Genomic DNA, 17,002 nt, shown 5'->3' on the forward strand with positions numbered 1-17,002 from the left:
ACTGGTCAAATTCATTCATTTCTCCATTCAAAGCTTTAATATAACTTTACAAACTATTATTTTAAGGTTCATTTGGACAGTATAGAGCCTGTGTGTGCCACTATTGTCTTAGTTATGAGGAATAATTGGTGGAAGACAGTAGTTTACAGCATTTCAATTAGGGTACAGCAGTCACTGCTACACAGCCGTCTCCATCCTGATCCTCCAGAGAGTAAAAGAAATGAGCATTAGCGGTCATATGCCAGTAAGATTTGTCCCATTATTCATTACAATTAATTGCTTTCTCGTCCTCCTAGCCTTTTCCAGGAGGTACTGCTGCAAATTGTAATACGAGATCAGGACTTAAAACCGTCATTCAAAGCTCGGCCTGACCTTTAGTGAGAAAAGCCTGTTTTTCAGCCAGTTTGCAGCAGGGAGGGTTAGTCTGTGTGCATGTCTCTGCTCAAGAGACCTGATCTGAATGAAGACAAGTTGACTAGGTGCAATCTGAGCCACTGTTTGAAATATTACAGACAGAATGGTCACAATTAACAGCAAACTGAATCTCCTGACATTAACTCCATTACATTTGCCAGACAGCATTTTTACTAACAGCATTAAGAAAAATTAAGCTAAAAATAACAATTTTCAACACAAATGAACAATAAACACCAGCTGTTTTTATTGCATGTTCATTTACATTTTAGTATTTTAACATTTTATTGCCATAATTAAAGGTTTTATGAAATATTAAAAGTTATGTTAAAAATAATGTGTACAGAAATTATGAAAAATGGTTTTAAAATAATATTTTGTACATAACCTAAAAATTATTAAAATGTAAAGAATCAAGTATTAAAGTTTTAGCTCTAGGCAGTAATCCGTACAAAAACCTAAATAATCCAGTAAATATAGAATAGTGGGAACCTTTGGAGATTATGGTGATTGAAGGTAACTTGATTATTTGGAGTTTTGTTAAAATATGTATAAAATGAGATAAAGAGCATAGATTAAAAACAAGGATGTGCTTATTAATTGCAGATTTTTTAATTATTCTATTGTCATAAGATCAGATATGAACCGAACACAAAGGGTTAGATTTAATTACATAACTGTTTTATGATCCAAAGACAGACTTATTTTTATTCTTACAATATTTTTGGAAAATAAAAAAGTAAAGCAACACCACTGTCATGCTCATCAGCTTGTTGTTTGGTGAAGGGTCCTCACTGTGAAGGTTCTGCCGTATGTACACTATAAGAACCGCTTCAAATAAAAACTCAATATCATAACATATGAAGGCTTTAAGGACATAGTGTAAGCACATACATCTTTCACAATATAAAACAGAGGCATGACTTGGAAGGATGTGTTGGCCATGTTGGACAAAAGGCAACAACAAATGAAAACTAGGATGTTTTCTGCATCTTAATGCAGTTTAATAAGAGGGAATGTTAAAAAAAAAGAGGAAACTATTTAATCGTTGGTGGACAGATCTGTGGCTTTGGCCATGGCAGGGAGTTTAAATCATTTATACGAATCATTCACTGTGGCGACTTTTGATGGGATCAACCTGAAAGTTATTACCTTTTTAAATAATGATCTGTAGTGTTTGTGAAGTGTTTGTGATCATTTTGAAAAAAGTTTGTTTCGTCACCGTAGCAACTACATCAAACAAAAGAATAACTGTACAAATAAGGCTACATTTAGCAAATTGGCTTTTCTGTTTGGAAGTCAATGTTTTTTGTGACGTACTGTGGTATAAAAGGAACATGAGGTGTGAAAGAGCTGATCTGTTCCCTGAATGGTTGCACTTCAAAATTTGACAAAATCTTTCCATATTTCTATTACAGTAAGTCAGTTAGTTAACTAACACATTCTAATTTTACACTCACAAACTTAGAAACTTGCTGTGAAGCAGACCTGACTGACGCAGGTCAATTGAATCTGGTTGCATCATAACTGGTTGTAAACATTCAACATACTGTAGCAGCTGGCCCCAGTACATCATGCCTCTGTCTAACAAGTGTTGAAATACACTTTAAGTAGCAACTTTTTTATATATATATAGTTAAACAATATGAGATTCTTAACTATTGTAGTAGGTTGTAGCTCTGGGACAGTCATATCTAAGGCACATCAAGGCATTTCATACATTCATACAGTCTTTCTTTCCATGCACTTCAAAAACAGAAAAACCTACTAACTGCCACTTAATGGAGTGTTTCAGTCAAAAACACGTGGAGAAAGATTACCAATAAGATTCATACTGGTCCATTTAAACTCCTGCTTCTGTCGCGCACTTCAGTCCATTAAAAATATTTACAAAAAGCTGCAAGAAATAAAAGTGATGAGCATCACTGAGTAGCTCAGCTAAAGCTGGAGACCATGTGATGTAAACATCCGTATCAGTAGTAGCAATGTGCTGGTGGTGCAACAGATGGAGGACACAGTCTGACCAACACTTTGTGTTGTGTGAAGCCGTGCGTCAGATATGTTAAATATTACCTGACTGAGAAGCAACACATTGAATTAATTAGTGAGGCTTTTTTTAGAGGCACATCGTTTCACAAGAGCTCGATTCCTGGACAGATCTGCTAAATGAGGACACACTGTAAGGACAATACTTCATCGCGGTGTATTTTTACAACTCGCACCTCTGGAGTTGTAAATATGAAGCTACAGGTACAGTGACACATACCTGGCGTAGCTTTGCTAAAACCGTTTCTGCTTATGACCACGAACCACAGAACACTTACACGTCTATTTAGCTTTAACGGAACACATGAAGAGGTCTGTTTGGGAAAATACGTTTTCAAGGAAACATTTAGGAATTTTTCTAATATAAAGCTGAGTTGCCATCTAAGTATTTACATAACAAGCAGTGTCACGTTACAAATGATTAATGTGCAAAATGTAGAAACGCAGCATTGTTAAAATTTAAATATCAAAAGCTTGAATAATAGACAATATAAAAGATTCCATTGTGCGCTTTGTAATTTCAGGGTCAGTGGATGTTGAGGACCAATCAACCAAGGACACATCTACTCTGACTTCATGCAAAACAAAACCGATTCATTAGATAATATTTCACCTAAAAACACACTCGGTGCTATACCACACATGATTTGGCCCAAATCATCCCGCCATGTGCTTGATTGCATCATTGTCATTTAAATCACTCTATTTGCATTAGACCCTTTCAGCAGCGGTGCTTGTTGTGCGTTACACTCCGCCCCCGCTGCGGTCCACCGTCACCGGCCCCCTCATGTCCAGAGTCTCCTCTGCGGTTTTCATCAGGATGGCCAGGCGGCTGTCCGACACGTGTCCCTTCTTCACGGCGCTCATCAGCTGCAGAGAGAGAGCAGAGACCGGGTTACGGTGGGAAAAGGTTAACATGCCAAAGCAGCTGCTTTCCTCAGAGAAATAATTATGTGCAGAATGCCAGAAATAGCGGTCGGTGGACAGAGGAAGGTTTTCAGTGGTGTGGTCGGTGGTGACAAGCACAGATAAACGCAGGATCCTGCACCACCAGGCTCTTTGTCTCAGCAGCGACATTAGACCAGATTTATACAGTCAGCCCACCTTTTGACAGCTGACTTCTGCATGTGAGGTCCTGTCAAGATATTCAGATTATACTTGATACAAGTGACAGAGGTTCTCCACACAGAAGTCTGATTTCTCTTTTAAACTAACTTGGACTTTGCAAAGTTACAAAAGCCGGAAGCTGCAGAATGTCAGTCTTTAACAAGCCTCCATTTGTCACGTTTGTATTTAACCTATGTTGGATTCCTAGAGAATATAAATGCAGCTATTTGTCTATGCGGTGGTTCCTAGACAGCAGACAATAGATGTTATTAAATTGATTCTATTATAGTTGTCATTGTGACATCAGCAAAACTAACAAATTTCATATTAATGATCATTTTCCTGCACATACCACTGCACTGAGTAATAAACAGTGTTCTGTTCTAAGTATTGTCCTTTCCAGCTGTACGGTTGTGTAGCTTGCTAGTAATGTGACAGATCCAGCAGCAACACAATACACAGTCACAGTTTACATAATGACTAACTAGACAGTGAGTAACCTTGTAGTTTTCTAATATAAGACATCAGATTTTGTGGACAACTGTACGATGTCAGGTTTACTGATATTTTACCTCTCAGCTGTTTATCGTCCAGGTGTTAGCCTGCTGTTTCAGCTCTGAAAGCCTAGCAGTAGCAGAGAAGCCACTAATGACCACTACATCATCAAGTTCTCCTGTAATAACTCTTTTCTTGACTCGTCAAGTGAGAAAGTAATTTAGCTGTGGACGGATGTGGGAGCTCTGGACACGCTCCAGGCCTCATTACTGAAGTTCTCTGTAATTAGCTTCCTGCTGGTTACGAACACCAGACCTGAGACTTCACACCTTCTGTTTGCAGGAATGGACTTCCATTGTCCTTACATTGCTCTTTTTTTACAACAGGATGGATCATTTGTGCTGCAGATTCAATGAGCAGGTTGAATCAAAGTGCAGTCAAAAGAATATGTTGAAGCTAAATATTGAACCGGTCATCTGGTAATCGTCCTCTAAATGTCATTTTTTTTGCTTTTGAATTGAGAAAATATCTATAATGCAAACATACTGTACATATAATTTTATATTATTTAGTGGAGTGTTCGAATATAAATATTTATAAAAACACGACCCAACAGTCGCTAAGCATTGTAGCCGACACCTCTCATCCAGGACATGAACACTTTCAGCCCCTCCCCTCGGGCATGAGGCTTCGGTCCATCAGGACTTGTGACACAAGGACAGCTTCTTCCCCACTGCAGTCAATCTATTGAACTGTGCCCCAATGCCCATTTTAGTTGGTTAATGCCCTTAAAATCCCACACCTTTGAGAATGTGTAACTTTCTTAAATTTTCAGTTACTTTTTCTGGATGTCAAAAATGATATAAAACTTATTTTCTACATAGTTTCATAATGCCGGAACCATGACAAGGGATACAATCCAATAACATATTAAAGAAAGAAACAAAGACTGAAAGGTTCCTGCGTTCTGCTGGTATGGGTTAGAGAGGGGAGACACTGAGACACACTCTACAGTTTCTAACAGTTGTCTTCACTCTTGATGAAAACTCTTAAATTGGTCCTTGTCCCATGCTTGTATTTAATATTTGTGTAAGATTTTGAATATTAGAGCTTTTTAGTTTTACTGTATATGCACAACTGACTTCATGGATAGAGTTTACAGCCTCAATAACCATTGCCATTAAGCCATTATTTAGCTATACTGTAGGTTTAATATACTATTATTGCTGCAATTAGTAGTAATTATTAGTAGCATTTCTTATCACTGCAAGATTATCCTGTATACTTGTATACTCTTATACTCTGTATGTATTTTTAAGTTAATTCTTTGAATATAAAGACCCATTCTCTAAAGTACCATCTACATTTTTTTACAGAAAATGTGTGAAACAGATGTGTGCATCTGTTACATACCTGCAGAAATTCATCAATTTCAACTTGACCGTTCTTGTTTAGGTCCACCTCATTAAGGATATCATGGAGTGCGTTTTCATCAATATGGACATTGATGCTCTGCAGAGAATAAAAACAATGACAGAGATTAATGACAGATGCTTAAACCAATAAGATGACAGGCTGAAAACTCACTTCCAAAACTTGCTGAACATCAACCGTGGTTATGAATCCTTTGCTTTCTTTGTCAAACTTATGGAAGCGCTTCTTGTATCTGAAAAATAAGACAAGCAAAAACTGAATCTGACATTTTATGTTCAAGTTGGGTTCCTTTTTACAGAAAAGAACATTTCATTAGACAAATCTATCATTACGAGTAATAAAAAAAATTAACTGCTGCCAATGCAAACGGTTTTAGTAAACAATTTGTGTGCTTTCTCTTTCTCTAAGATTTTCAGAGGAAAATTAGGCTAAATTCTAAAGTAAAAGGGCACAAATTAGATTGTAAAAGGAACAACACCCCTTAACAGAAATAGTCTGTTTCCGTCTACAGAAAAGTAGAAGAGACAAACATTTACCTGACTACTTCCTGATAGTCCAGGTTGATCTCTGATGTCTTGGTCAGCTGTTCAGAACGAGCCCTGTATCCCATCTCGTGGTACAAAAACTTCTTTGCGGCTTCGAGCTCCGCCTAGATTTGAGTGACACACAGTCGAACTGTGATTTGACACACACGTCATCACATGTAATATTCACACACACATATATAAAATAACTGGAAACAATGATTCATTGCTCCTACATGGAACTGAAAAGCATGTCCACAACATGCCATATCTTCCTAAGCATTTCAGCAGGAATGATCATATCATCATGCCATTTAATGATATACAGTAAGAACTGGACATATTTGAGGACAACGTTTATTGTAATTTAGTTTTAGATTTAGACTCTTACGGTCCTCCTCTCCTGGCTCCAGTCCAATTCTTTTCCCATGATCTGGACAATGCGAGGCAGTGCTTCATCAGCTGCCTGTACATTCAGGAACCCCAGGCGTGTTCGTCTGGCGATGACATCAATGGCTGTGCAGGCGTACTCCTTAATGGCATACTGGACCTTAAAGAGCAGACAGTTTCTCAAAGCTGGAGTTTAGGGCTTTTTAAACAATAAATAAGCCCTAATACTTATGATTAAGATGAGTGTTGTTTAAGTGTTTGCATGACATTTTATTTTACCTCACCCTCGATGTAAGGGAACTCTGACACCAATCTTTTCCCCACGATTGGCCACCTTTTCCCAGTGACCTGAGCCATCTTTGCAACATCAAATGCTTTCCCTCCGTATGTAGATGCCAGGTGTTGAGCCACCTGATAGAGGAAGATACAGACAATCTAAAACAAAAAGACTGACTACAATATCTAGAATAACTCAAATAATAAGCAAATTACTATAATATTAATAACATAAAAACACTAAACACCTGAAAAACTATTAATACATTTTATAGAATTATAATAGCAAAAGTACATTATTAAAAATTACTATGAACATAATTCAAAATATTTCAATAACATAATTTCAAGAAAAAAAGAACACATCTGGAAATATTTGAATATTTACTAGACTAAATAAATATTTACACAATTTCACTTTTATTGGAAACACATACAAAAGTTTTCTAATGTACAACCTCAGTTTGACTTGTTTGTCCAACCAGCAGTCAAAAGCCCAAATAAAATTCATTTATAATTCATATGATGTTGCACTGTATATGTATATTTGGGCCTTGCTGCGCGGATTCCAATAGGTTCTGATAGAGCGGTTTTAAAGTTTGTTATGTGCATGTTATTTTCTGTTACACAATAAACAAATTGCAGGTTCAACAATGTACAGTAGATTAAAGTAGCAGCTGCTGGTATTCACATAATCGATTTGAGCTCTAACAGAGTTAAGCGCTAAGTGTTACTGCCACTTTGTCAATGAGGTGTCATATGTTTACAGAACGCAGGAGGGCTATTTGCTATTCAGATTGTTGGCTTGCCAATCATGTGAAAGGGCAAACACTGTCCAAATATCAACAGTGACCTTTTAGGAATATTCCAGAGAACACCACACTCACTGTCGAACGCCTCTAATGACGAGTAAGTGTACCAGCGCATCAGTACTTTTTCTTCATGAAACAATGTCCTATTGGATTTAATGAAAATGCTTAGGCTAATTATTGAGAAGATGGCATGTAGGTGATCTACAGTAAATCAATGTGCCCTTACTCAATGCTGTTGATCCACTGTACAGCAACAGTGCATGTGTCCAGTGTCTGGTGTAGTAGAAATGTCAGCATTGTTACAGCAGCGACTTTAATGTCAGCTTCACTGCTGCTGCCACGGCCAGAGACTGGCTTTATAAGTTTGTTTGCAGCCTGCATCTAGTTTTTGATTCTTTTCCTTTCTGTTTGACAACCTGGTGAACGTGTTTTAGTAAGTCAAACTCAGTCAAGGTTACAATTAACTACAACAACAGTATAGCATGTCCCTATGATATGCTGTACTGCAGCATTCCACTTGTGCTCTTTACTGTATACTGTACACATGTTTTACCTCATTCTCCAGTCCGTAATCCTGCACAAGGCGGATGTACAGTGTTGGTGTCCAGCCCTTTCCTCCCTCCAGCATCAAGCCAACAGTTCTGCAGGTATCGGCTGAGAGGCCATGGGTTTTAATGGCAGCATCCACGGTTTCTTCTGCCATAGCCCTGTATGTAGTCCACTTCCCCCCTGAACAAAACAAGATGACTACCTTAAGGTACAATAGTGTTCATACTGTAGATTTGATGCAGTATTTGTATTTAGAAATGATCCTTGTGTGAAAGCAGCTGACCAGCGATGGTGACGAGTCCACTGTCGCTGATGCTGACAATGTGGTTTCTGCAGATGGACTGAGTGTCTTTTGAGTTGGGGTCAGTCACCAGCGGACGGATGCCGCTCCACGCTGCTAACACGTCTCCTCGACGCACTGCAGGCACAAACAGCCAATATTTCAGTTCATGTTTAACTCTTTTTGAATTAACAGTTGGGGTTATATAGACATTATGTAGAATTTCTGGGTTATTTAACAAAAAGGGGCTAGATGTGTGTGACTAAACTCTAAATGGACCAAAGAGGACTCCTGTACCTTCTACGTCGGGGCTGAGGTAGTTGCGCACCTCCGTCAGGATGAAGTTAATGTCTTCCTCCCCTGGGATTGGGTGGGCTGTTACGTTGGTGGGTGTGTCGGTTGTTCCTGCAATGGTCACCTTCTCCCAGGGCAGAAAGAAGATGACACGTCCATCACTGGTGGCTGGATCCAGCAGACCCATGTTATCTGGACTGTAAAATAAGAGTAGATTAATTCTAAAAAATAAATGTGAGTATTATTTATTAAGTTTAATTTGTTATTATTGCTATGGTGCCATGTACTGCTGCTGACATAACTAAAGGAAGAGAGGAAGGGAAACAATGGCAAGCAGCAAAACAAGTGGGAGAAGTGATAGCGAAGTGGATAGGACGAAAGAAAGGGACAAATTGAGTCTGTGAGGAGTTGGAGAGGACAAAAACAAGAAAAAAAACACTGGAGGTGGAAGAAGAGTGGGAGGGGGTGGCAGATAGCGTCAGGAAGAAGGCGAGAGAAAGAAGGAAGAGAATTAGGTGCTTGGCATTTCTGCTGCTGTTCAAAGGGCTTGAACTCCCTCAGGTTTTGCTCAATAAGCTTCGTTGAACTTTAAAACCACTCTATTGCTCTGCTGTATCTTAACCAGGGAAGACTGTCCCCTGCATGCAGGTATAGGTCAGATAATAGTTTAGCAGGATTAGTATTTACACATGAGAATGAGAAAACACTGAGGAGAAAATGTTTACAGCTTAATGCATTGAAAAGAGGAGATGTCATCCATAAATTCAATAAAAATTTCTGGCAGTTTTAAAGGACATGCTATGATGGGCTGTATACAGTACGTGATGTATGGAGTACCTGTAGTAGCCGGGTATAACGATGTGTACTCCAGCGCTGGGTTGGCAAATATTTTTGGTTTCCTGGTTGTCCATTTTTCTCAGTGAGTCTGTGAAAGGTCCGGTGGCGTTGATCACACACTTGGCCCTCACGTCAAATTCCTGTCCTGTTAAGAACAGAAAAAATATGTGAAGCCATATAATCACCTATATGTAACATATGTCCCTGTAGGGGACAAACCTCAATTGACAAGCTTTCCTTTTCCTTTTTTTGCCGTCTCACCTGTGATGATGTCCCTGCAGCGAGCGCCACACACCTTCCCCTTGCCGGTCTGCTGGTCATTTGTCTTCAGCAGATGAACCACCTCCGTGTAGTTGGCGATGGCGACGCCGTGGCGAGCCGCAGTGAGGGCAATGGCCAGGTTCATGCGAGCGTCATTGTGCTGTCCTAAAAAACAAGTGAGACAGATGGAGGATGGACAAATTATAGCAGAGTAAAACAACCAAATAAAAATTTGTGCCATGTCCGAGAAGTGCATATTTAGATTTCATTTATTTTATTATGAAAATGCAACATGTAATCAGTAAAATATTTAGTTTGTATGCGTACATGATGTGATCTCTCCACCTCAAAGCACCAAATACATTCACAGATTAAAGCCAAGGTGATCATTCAGAGATGATGGATATTTAAACCTAGGTTCTATGTGTTGCTGAAAGACTCTTTGGCTGCAGTTGTTCCCAACAATGAGAGTTGCACTTTTTACTTGTGCTTTAAGCAAATACCATAAATGTAGTGTATCAAAACTGAATATATATATAATTCTTCTTTCTATAATATTACGCCTAAAAAGCTTCTATAGCTCAGCTTTGAAGAGATACACTCATGATATTTACTTGGCAGACTCCTGTTTTTTACTGTACATCTAGTATAAAACTTCAAATCTCACATAAGACTGTGAGCGTTGCAGTGTAACAATCAGCCCTCCATGTTTGGCTGTGCTTTATTAGTGGTAATAAATAAGCCTCTGGTACCGTTGGTGGCAGTGGCAGCAGCAGCAGTAACTAAGACACAGAGAGAAATTGCTGGGGCTCAGTCGGTCTGACCGATGACGATGCTCCTGCGCTCTACACCGCCGGGAGAGAAGGTCAGATTTTGAAATGTCACGGGCGTGATTGTTCCAGACGGCATAATTGGAGAAAAGACACCCCCCACCCCATCATCCCGGTGCTGTCCCCCCTCAGAGCAGATGATGGAGGGGGGGAGGTGGAAATCAAACATATGCTGCTTTGCACCAAGGAAATGCTCTTACATTTTGCAAGCCTGCATCCCGGCTTTTCATTTCGAAGAGTTTGTGATTTGGTTTCAGAAATGCAAGTGTATGTTCAGTACGCAGTATGAATAGATATAAGTGAGAATTTATGGTAGTTTAAACGCCTCTGTAGATGAGCTGACTATTAGTAAAGACCGAGGTAGCAGACGCACAACCCGCAGATGCAAAGTTGTTATTTCCAGAAAGGACGCCGGCGGCATGAAGCTGCTCACACTCAGCTGGACACTCAGCATATGCTTGATTCTCCTCAGCGCTCACCCACAGCACACGTAACCTTTACTGCCACAGGGAAGAGAGGGCATCTACCAGGCTGTCAACACGTTTTGTTAGGGACCAGTGGAGATGCGAGAGCCATGGGCAAGATTTATATCGGTGGCTATTTTAACAGCATGGTATTCACTGCTGACTGCAGCTGCCTTGTTCATATTCCAAGATAATGAAGAAGTAATCAGACAACAAAGATTCTAAAATGAATGCGTCTGATTATATCCAATTTCAAGCAAAGCCAAGGAGCACTGACTTACCATCATAGTAGACGATGGCTCCCACCAGCTTGTCCTTTTTAAGCATGGGGAACAGCTCTAGGGCCTTGGTCTTACTGAGGATGTAGCTGCTCTTCAGGCACTGGATTCCCGCCACCAAGTCGTACATCTTGATCCCTGCCCAGTAGTAAGGCAACTGCCACCATCTTGAAAACGTGATTAAAATTAAATACGTCTGTTTTATCCTTTAGACCTATTCATCTGCACATTCATTGGAGGCCATGGAAAGGTACTTTTTATGTGGTGGTGGTCTGACACTCACTTGTAAACAGGGAGCATGATGGGTAACGGTGCCGATAGATGAGGTGCGATCTCCAGCAGGTTGGCTCGCTCATGCAGGGCCTCTTTCACCATCATGTATTGTTCATAGTCCAGCTGGAGGATGGCCTTCTGGAGGTAGCGAACCCCACCGTGGATTAGCTTCGTGCTCCGGCTGCTTGTTCCCGAAGAGAAGTCGCTTCTTTCTACAAGAGCAGTCTTGAGGTCTGGGAAGAACGAGACACATAGCAATATACAGTACTTGAGCAGTTTGCTATTAAAATGTAAAAAACCTTATATTTATCATGGCTTTAGCAAGTCATTATGCTGAACTTTTCCAGTTGGCCTCGTGTTAGCCTGTTGCTCTCCCTTAGTCACTGCATTAATAAAAGGGTCTGAAACTTTAACGTTCCAGAAAAGAGCGCTTCTTGAATGTGGAGAGGACCTGTGGATAGTGAGCTTACTGCGTGTGACAGCATCTAAGGCACATCCTGCACCCGTGGCCCCTCCTCCCACCACTAGGACGTCGAACTCCTCTGTGTTCTTTAGTGCTGCAAGTTGGGCCTGTCGAGAGGGGAGTTCATCCGCAAAAGGGACTTTCAGCTCTGCTTCTGCATCTACGTTGGCCAAACGAGCCTGGACGTAACATAAACACACAAAACACAATGAGCACAATATGTTTGACAGCTTAAAGGTTCATTTTCATTTTCTAATATGTTCAGACATTGTTAAATTGTAGCGTAGCAACACTTTTCTTGTAAAACTGTATCGGCCCAATGGAAGCGCATTCCTAGTTCAATGAGCTTATGCATTGAAATCACATCATAAAACTACATGTGACATTAATCATAATGAGGGGCATCATTTTATCACACTGAACATATTCGATTACTGTAGGACATACAGTACATATCTTTTGTTGTACTGCAACACTGCTAATGATGGGAACGATGGTAGCATCTGAGCATTAATTAGGAATCAATATACCGATTGTAGCTACAGGTCTTGTTAGTTCTTTGCTTTTTAGAAAGTGGCATTTTAATGCAAACAGAATCAGGATGGGACATGCAACAATGGCTGCTCAGTGCCTTTAACATGTTGTAAACCTGTCATAGGAGCATCAGCCTCTGGACCCTGAATGTCTGACACTGAGGAGGGGCAAAGGAATCAAGAGATCCATCAGGATACCGTCGAGTGGCTGTCCAACTGATAATACAACCACAATAATGACTGTAAAAACGGAAATAAATCTACTCTAACATTGCTTCAGAGGCCCCAAAGTTGGAGAACTCAATGCAATAGTGACAAAGTGAAATGACCCTAAGAAAGTCATTTACACCAAACATCCTAAACAAATGGCAGAGCTAAAGCAACTGTGGTCCACCTGACCGTCAGGCATGTCTGAGATACAGTAAAGGGAGATTATTACTCACAAATTGGGGAGCTATTGAATTGATTGAGCTACTGAAACTAAAATGCAAGATTGTTTTAATGAAGGTAGAAAGTAAAATTATTACATGCTTCTGTCTCATTTTCAAGTAAAGTGTTGCTACAAAGCAGTTCCTATACTTAATATGAGTAGAGGCTAAGCAAGGTTTGCTGAGGTTCATGCTCGCTCCAGCGTCCCGCCCCACTTAAAAAGCTGCATTTTTGTCTGAGCATCCTTTACAAGCATAGTTTGATTAGCTAAATAATTAATATAAAGAAATAATCACAACTACAATAAAAGACAGCACCCCTCTGATAAACGGATTTCAATTCTAATGAAATATTTATTCATCTTCTATTTAGCAGTTCACGGTAAATGATTGCATCAAACTGCTTCGAAGCATTTGACTTGCAAATTGTAGCAGGCCTTTGTAATTTAGACCTGCAACTGCAAACAAGACGATGATATAATCATTGTCTATTTTTGATGATGCATACAGACAAACATCACCACAGAATTAGGTGCCAGCGTGCCCCCCTGTAATCAAGTTAAGTTAGTGAATAGCACAGCAAGGCCAATGCTAATAGCCAATCGGCCGGTGCCTTGAAAACTTCTCCAACTACTATTGCCAAAGGAGACAAAACGGACATTCATCTCATCAGCATTGCAATTACTGGGATTAGAGGCATGCATGATTACAAACTATTGTGCAAATAATTATATTTCATCAGGGTTGACTTCTTGCTTACCAATCCATGCTTGGTTGAGAGGATGACGATGGGCAAGAGAACACATTAGCGCAACAGGACACAAAACAGAGTTCACATTAGGTTGTACAGTCAAGTAAAATGGGGAATGTAGTTGTGTAGCATGTACAGTCAGGAGGTACGCAGCTGCCTGTCAAATGAAGTCAAGCTGTGAAAACTTTGGATGCTTGAAGGCATTTAAGTGTTAATGTTTCTATAAATAAAGCATTAAGATCCACATATAAAAATATAGATTAGACTTTTCTTCATTCTACATTTTTACTATATACGGTATATTACATTTGTGGATCATGGGTCTTTTTTCACTCATATGCTATTTAAGAACTGGATGCTGTGCGTGGATGCCCTAAATATACCTAAAGATTTTTCAAAATGTGTTGTTGTCAAAAAGATGTCTCTGTTGCCAAAGCTCGAATAAAAGTGGTTTCAGATCTAGACCCAACTTGTTTGCGGAGCAGCTGGTAAACAGGAAAAACGGGGAAACACATTCCAGAATTCTGATAGGACATGTCAAAAAGGCAGCCCGCTCTGCAATTTAAGATTCTTGAAATGTTGCTGTTCTCGTACCCAGATCTTTAACTGTATAATCATAAAAAGGTTGCCATTTAATTTAAGTGACATCTTTTGTCAACCTACCTGTGTTTTCTTGTACTCAATCAGCTGTGACACACCAAAAGCTGTGGCGACTGCCCCACTGCCAATTATCGCTGTTCTTTTCAGAGCCTTCCTAAACGCCATTGGACCTGCTAAAAACAATTACAGCAGCAAGATGGGGCAGACACGCTGGTTAATGCAGCTTTGACGTGACATGTGATCAAATGAAAGAGTAATGCTAACACAGTAAAGGGAGCACCATAAATAAAAAGGAAGGGAGAATCTAAAAAGCTGAAAGAGGGGAAAACGTTACGAGGGTAAGGAATGTGTTGTTCTTAACTAAGAGAAGCCTTTATTGTTCAAGGTTCCTTTGTACAGTAGGATAAGTGTTTATTTGTGGTCTATGCAATATCAAAAAAAAGCAAACAAACAAATAAGATTAAACATTAAACAGATGACAGACTTTATATTTATAGATTGAAGCTAAAAATAATTATTATTATTTAGGCTTAATTATAATTATTTTTTTTACTTTCTCTTTAAGTAAGTTTAACTGAGTAAATACACCATGTTTGCTTTGCTAATATGTCATATTGATCTCTAAATCATAACCTGTCCTGCTTTTCTCAAAAATTAAAAATTCTGATTAAACAATATCTTAGTATATATTTTACTGGTTTTGTAAAATGAATACAAATCAATAGTGTTACTACATTAGTACAAGAAACTTAAAATATATATACAGTGATTGAGAATATTTAATATCAAAGTTTTATGCAAAAGTTGTATTTTTATTTTCAGGATACTGTTCATACGTTTATAATCATTCTAATTTCCATAATCAGAACATGATGCTAGACTACTCAATTCCCACCATGCAACAAACTGCATGCCTACTGTGGTTAACAAAACAAAGGCTTGCATGGAGCAGCATACGCTGAAGCAGATTCTAATGCATTTTAATAAAACACAGCTACAGATGGCACAAATGTCAATAACCAGTTTGGTTTGACAAATGACCCATTAGCACCAAAACACACACCAAAGTCAGAGCCATAATTTTGCCAAATAATAAATTGTATCTTGTCAAATTTTTTGTGTGTTAAACACAAATGCCTTAGTAGAAAGTTTGTCAAAGCAGATCAGCTTTGTGCCTGTCTATCTGCTATTTTTTTTTGTATTACCCAATATTAATAAAACCTATTCAAGATCATCTTCATTCAGAGTATGTTTTCCATACTACATGTTGTAAGTACAACTACAGTAGTTAAAGTATATGTGAGGAGAAAAGCCTACTGGTGATGATGCTGGTACTCCCCCTCCCATCTGTCTGTCTCATCACACTTACATCAGTCTGCAGCCTCATTATGAGTCAATAGGGTCAACTAGGACGCGGGTTTGCGTTTGAGGAAACCCGCGGAAATGAATAGGTTCTTTTAACTGTATGTATTTCTATGTGATACGCCCCTCTTTGTTTGCACAGTAATGACAAATGTCCTGTTGTAAGATCTTGTTTTTCTGATGCCATGTCTGCTTACCCTGACTGACCAACAATCTGTGTGCACAAGAGGAAGAAAACCAGACACGCCTCGTTTTAATAATCTCTGATAACCTACAAAAAGAGGCGTTTCATGAACCTCTGTGGGAAGGGCCCGTGTAATCAGCAGAATTTAGCGGTCTGGATGTTTTATAGAAAGCAAGACACGCAAATAAACTTTAGTGTCTTCAGTTGCCATAAACGAGAAGTGATCACTTATTCATTGTCAAACAGTTACTAGCGAAGCAGAACCCGCAAATGGAGCTCCGTGTTTTTTGTGCCGAAACCCGCAGGGTTAACAATTAAATGGTTTTAAATTGTTATGAATCTACAGCTGACATTGACACTTACAGGAGTTCTTGTTCTGTGGCTGAATGTAACTCCTCGTCGCGGTGCCGGGCGACGACTGAAAACATCAGTTGTACTAAACTCTAGCCTTAGCTTGGGTTTGACAGCGACAACCAGGAAGCGGAGAGGATTCAAACGTCGTCACACTGAGCCAATCAGAACGCAGCGCTGAGCAATGGAGGGCGGTGTCGAATTGCTGACGTCATGACCGGAAGTTCTCGCTCACGCTCCATTCTCCTCCAGAATAATAATAAAGAGCGATTCCTATGTAATTATCTCTTTCTGCTACGGAAAATTTAAAACTCAGATCACTGACTGTAACGTCAACCTACGTTAAACCAGAGAGATGCCGAAACACCACAAATAGACACAAAACCAGATACAGCAAAATAGCTAAAGAATACAAATATGTCAATGGTCTAAAATAACAGAAAACCACACAAATCTGGGTAAATTTACCATCTAAGAATGAAAATTAAATTAAGAGAAATATCAAATGCAGCAATTTAACGCAAAGCAATTGCATGAGCTACAACAAGCCCCCATAAGGATGAAAAACCACACGGAAAATATGCTGCATTAGAAATGCAGAAATAATATAAAGTAGTTAAAAAGACTAATAAAAGAATACACAAAACAACCACAAAAACGTCAAAGCAATGTCAAATAACCACTAAAGACGAAACCCTCACAAAGATGCCAAAAAACTACAGAACCTTGCAAATTTGAAAAAAATAAAAATAAATAAGACCAGCAG

General features: G+C 39.2%; 1 protein-coding gene across 3 annotated transcripts; it reads right to left on the minus strand.

Moving 5' to 3' along the window:
• Positions 1–637: 637 nt before the first annotated feature.
• On the minus strand, positions 638–16,405 carry gpd2 (glycerol-3-phosphate dehydrogenase 2 (mitochondrial)). 3 transcript variants are annotated; one of them, XM_029141516.3, is made up of 16 exons: positions 16,249–16,405; positions 14,403–14,512; positions 12,035–12,206; positions 11,575–11,797; positions 11,295–11,458; positions 9,720–9,884; positions 9,459–9,603; positions 8,625–8,818; positions 8,331–8,465; positions 8,052–8,227; positions 6,690–6,821; positions 6,412–6,570; positions 6,033–6,145; positions 5,650–5,728; positions 5,476–5,574; positions 638–3,330 (listed from the first exon to the last, which is right to left on the minus strand). In XM_029141516.3, the coding sequence occupies exons 2-16, from the start codon at positions 14,502–14,504 to the stop codon at positions 3,205–3,207; spliced, it is 2,184 nt and encodes a 727-aa protein (XP_028997349.1). In that variant the 5' UTR covers positions 14,505–14,512; positions 16,249–16,405; the 3' UTR covers positions 638–3,204. The 3 variants fall into 3 exon arrangements, with proteins under 3 accessions (XP_028997349.1, XP_028997356.1, XP_055361932.1); XM_029141523.3 differs by having other exon boundaries at positions 14,403–14,509; positions 16,249–16,385; XM_055505957.1 differs by lacking the exons at positions 14,403–14,512; positions 16,249–16,405 and adding an exon at positions 13,749–14,369.
• Between the last annotated feature and the right edge of the window lie 597 nt (positions 16,406–17,002).

This window comes from Betta splendens, chromosome 2, assembly GCF_900634795.4.
Source record: "Betta splendens chromosome 2, fBetSpl5.4, whole genome shotgun sequence".
Lineage (NCBI taxonomy): Eukaryota > Metazoa > Chordata > Actinopteri > Anabantiformes > Osphronemidae > Betta > Betta splendens.

Coding starts and splice junctions, on each gene's coding strand:
- gpd2 (XM_029141516.3), bottom strand. CDS start 14,504: ATGGCGTTTAGGAAGGCTCTGAAAAGAACAGCGATAATTGGCAGTGGG. Junction 11,798..12,034: donor CTTAGATGCTGTCACACGCA/GTAAGCTCACTA, acceptor CGTTCTTCCCAG/ACCTCAAGACTGCTCTTGTA. Junction 5,729..6,032: donor GACTATCAGGAAGTAGTCAG/GTAAATGTTTGT, acceptor CTTATTTTTCAG/ATACAAGAAGCGCTTCCATA.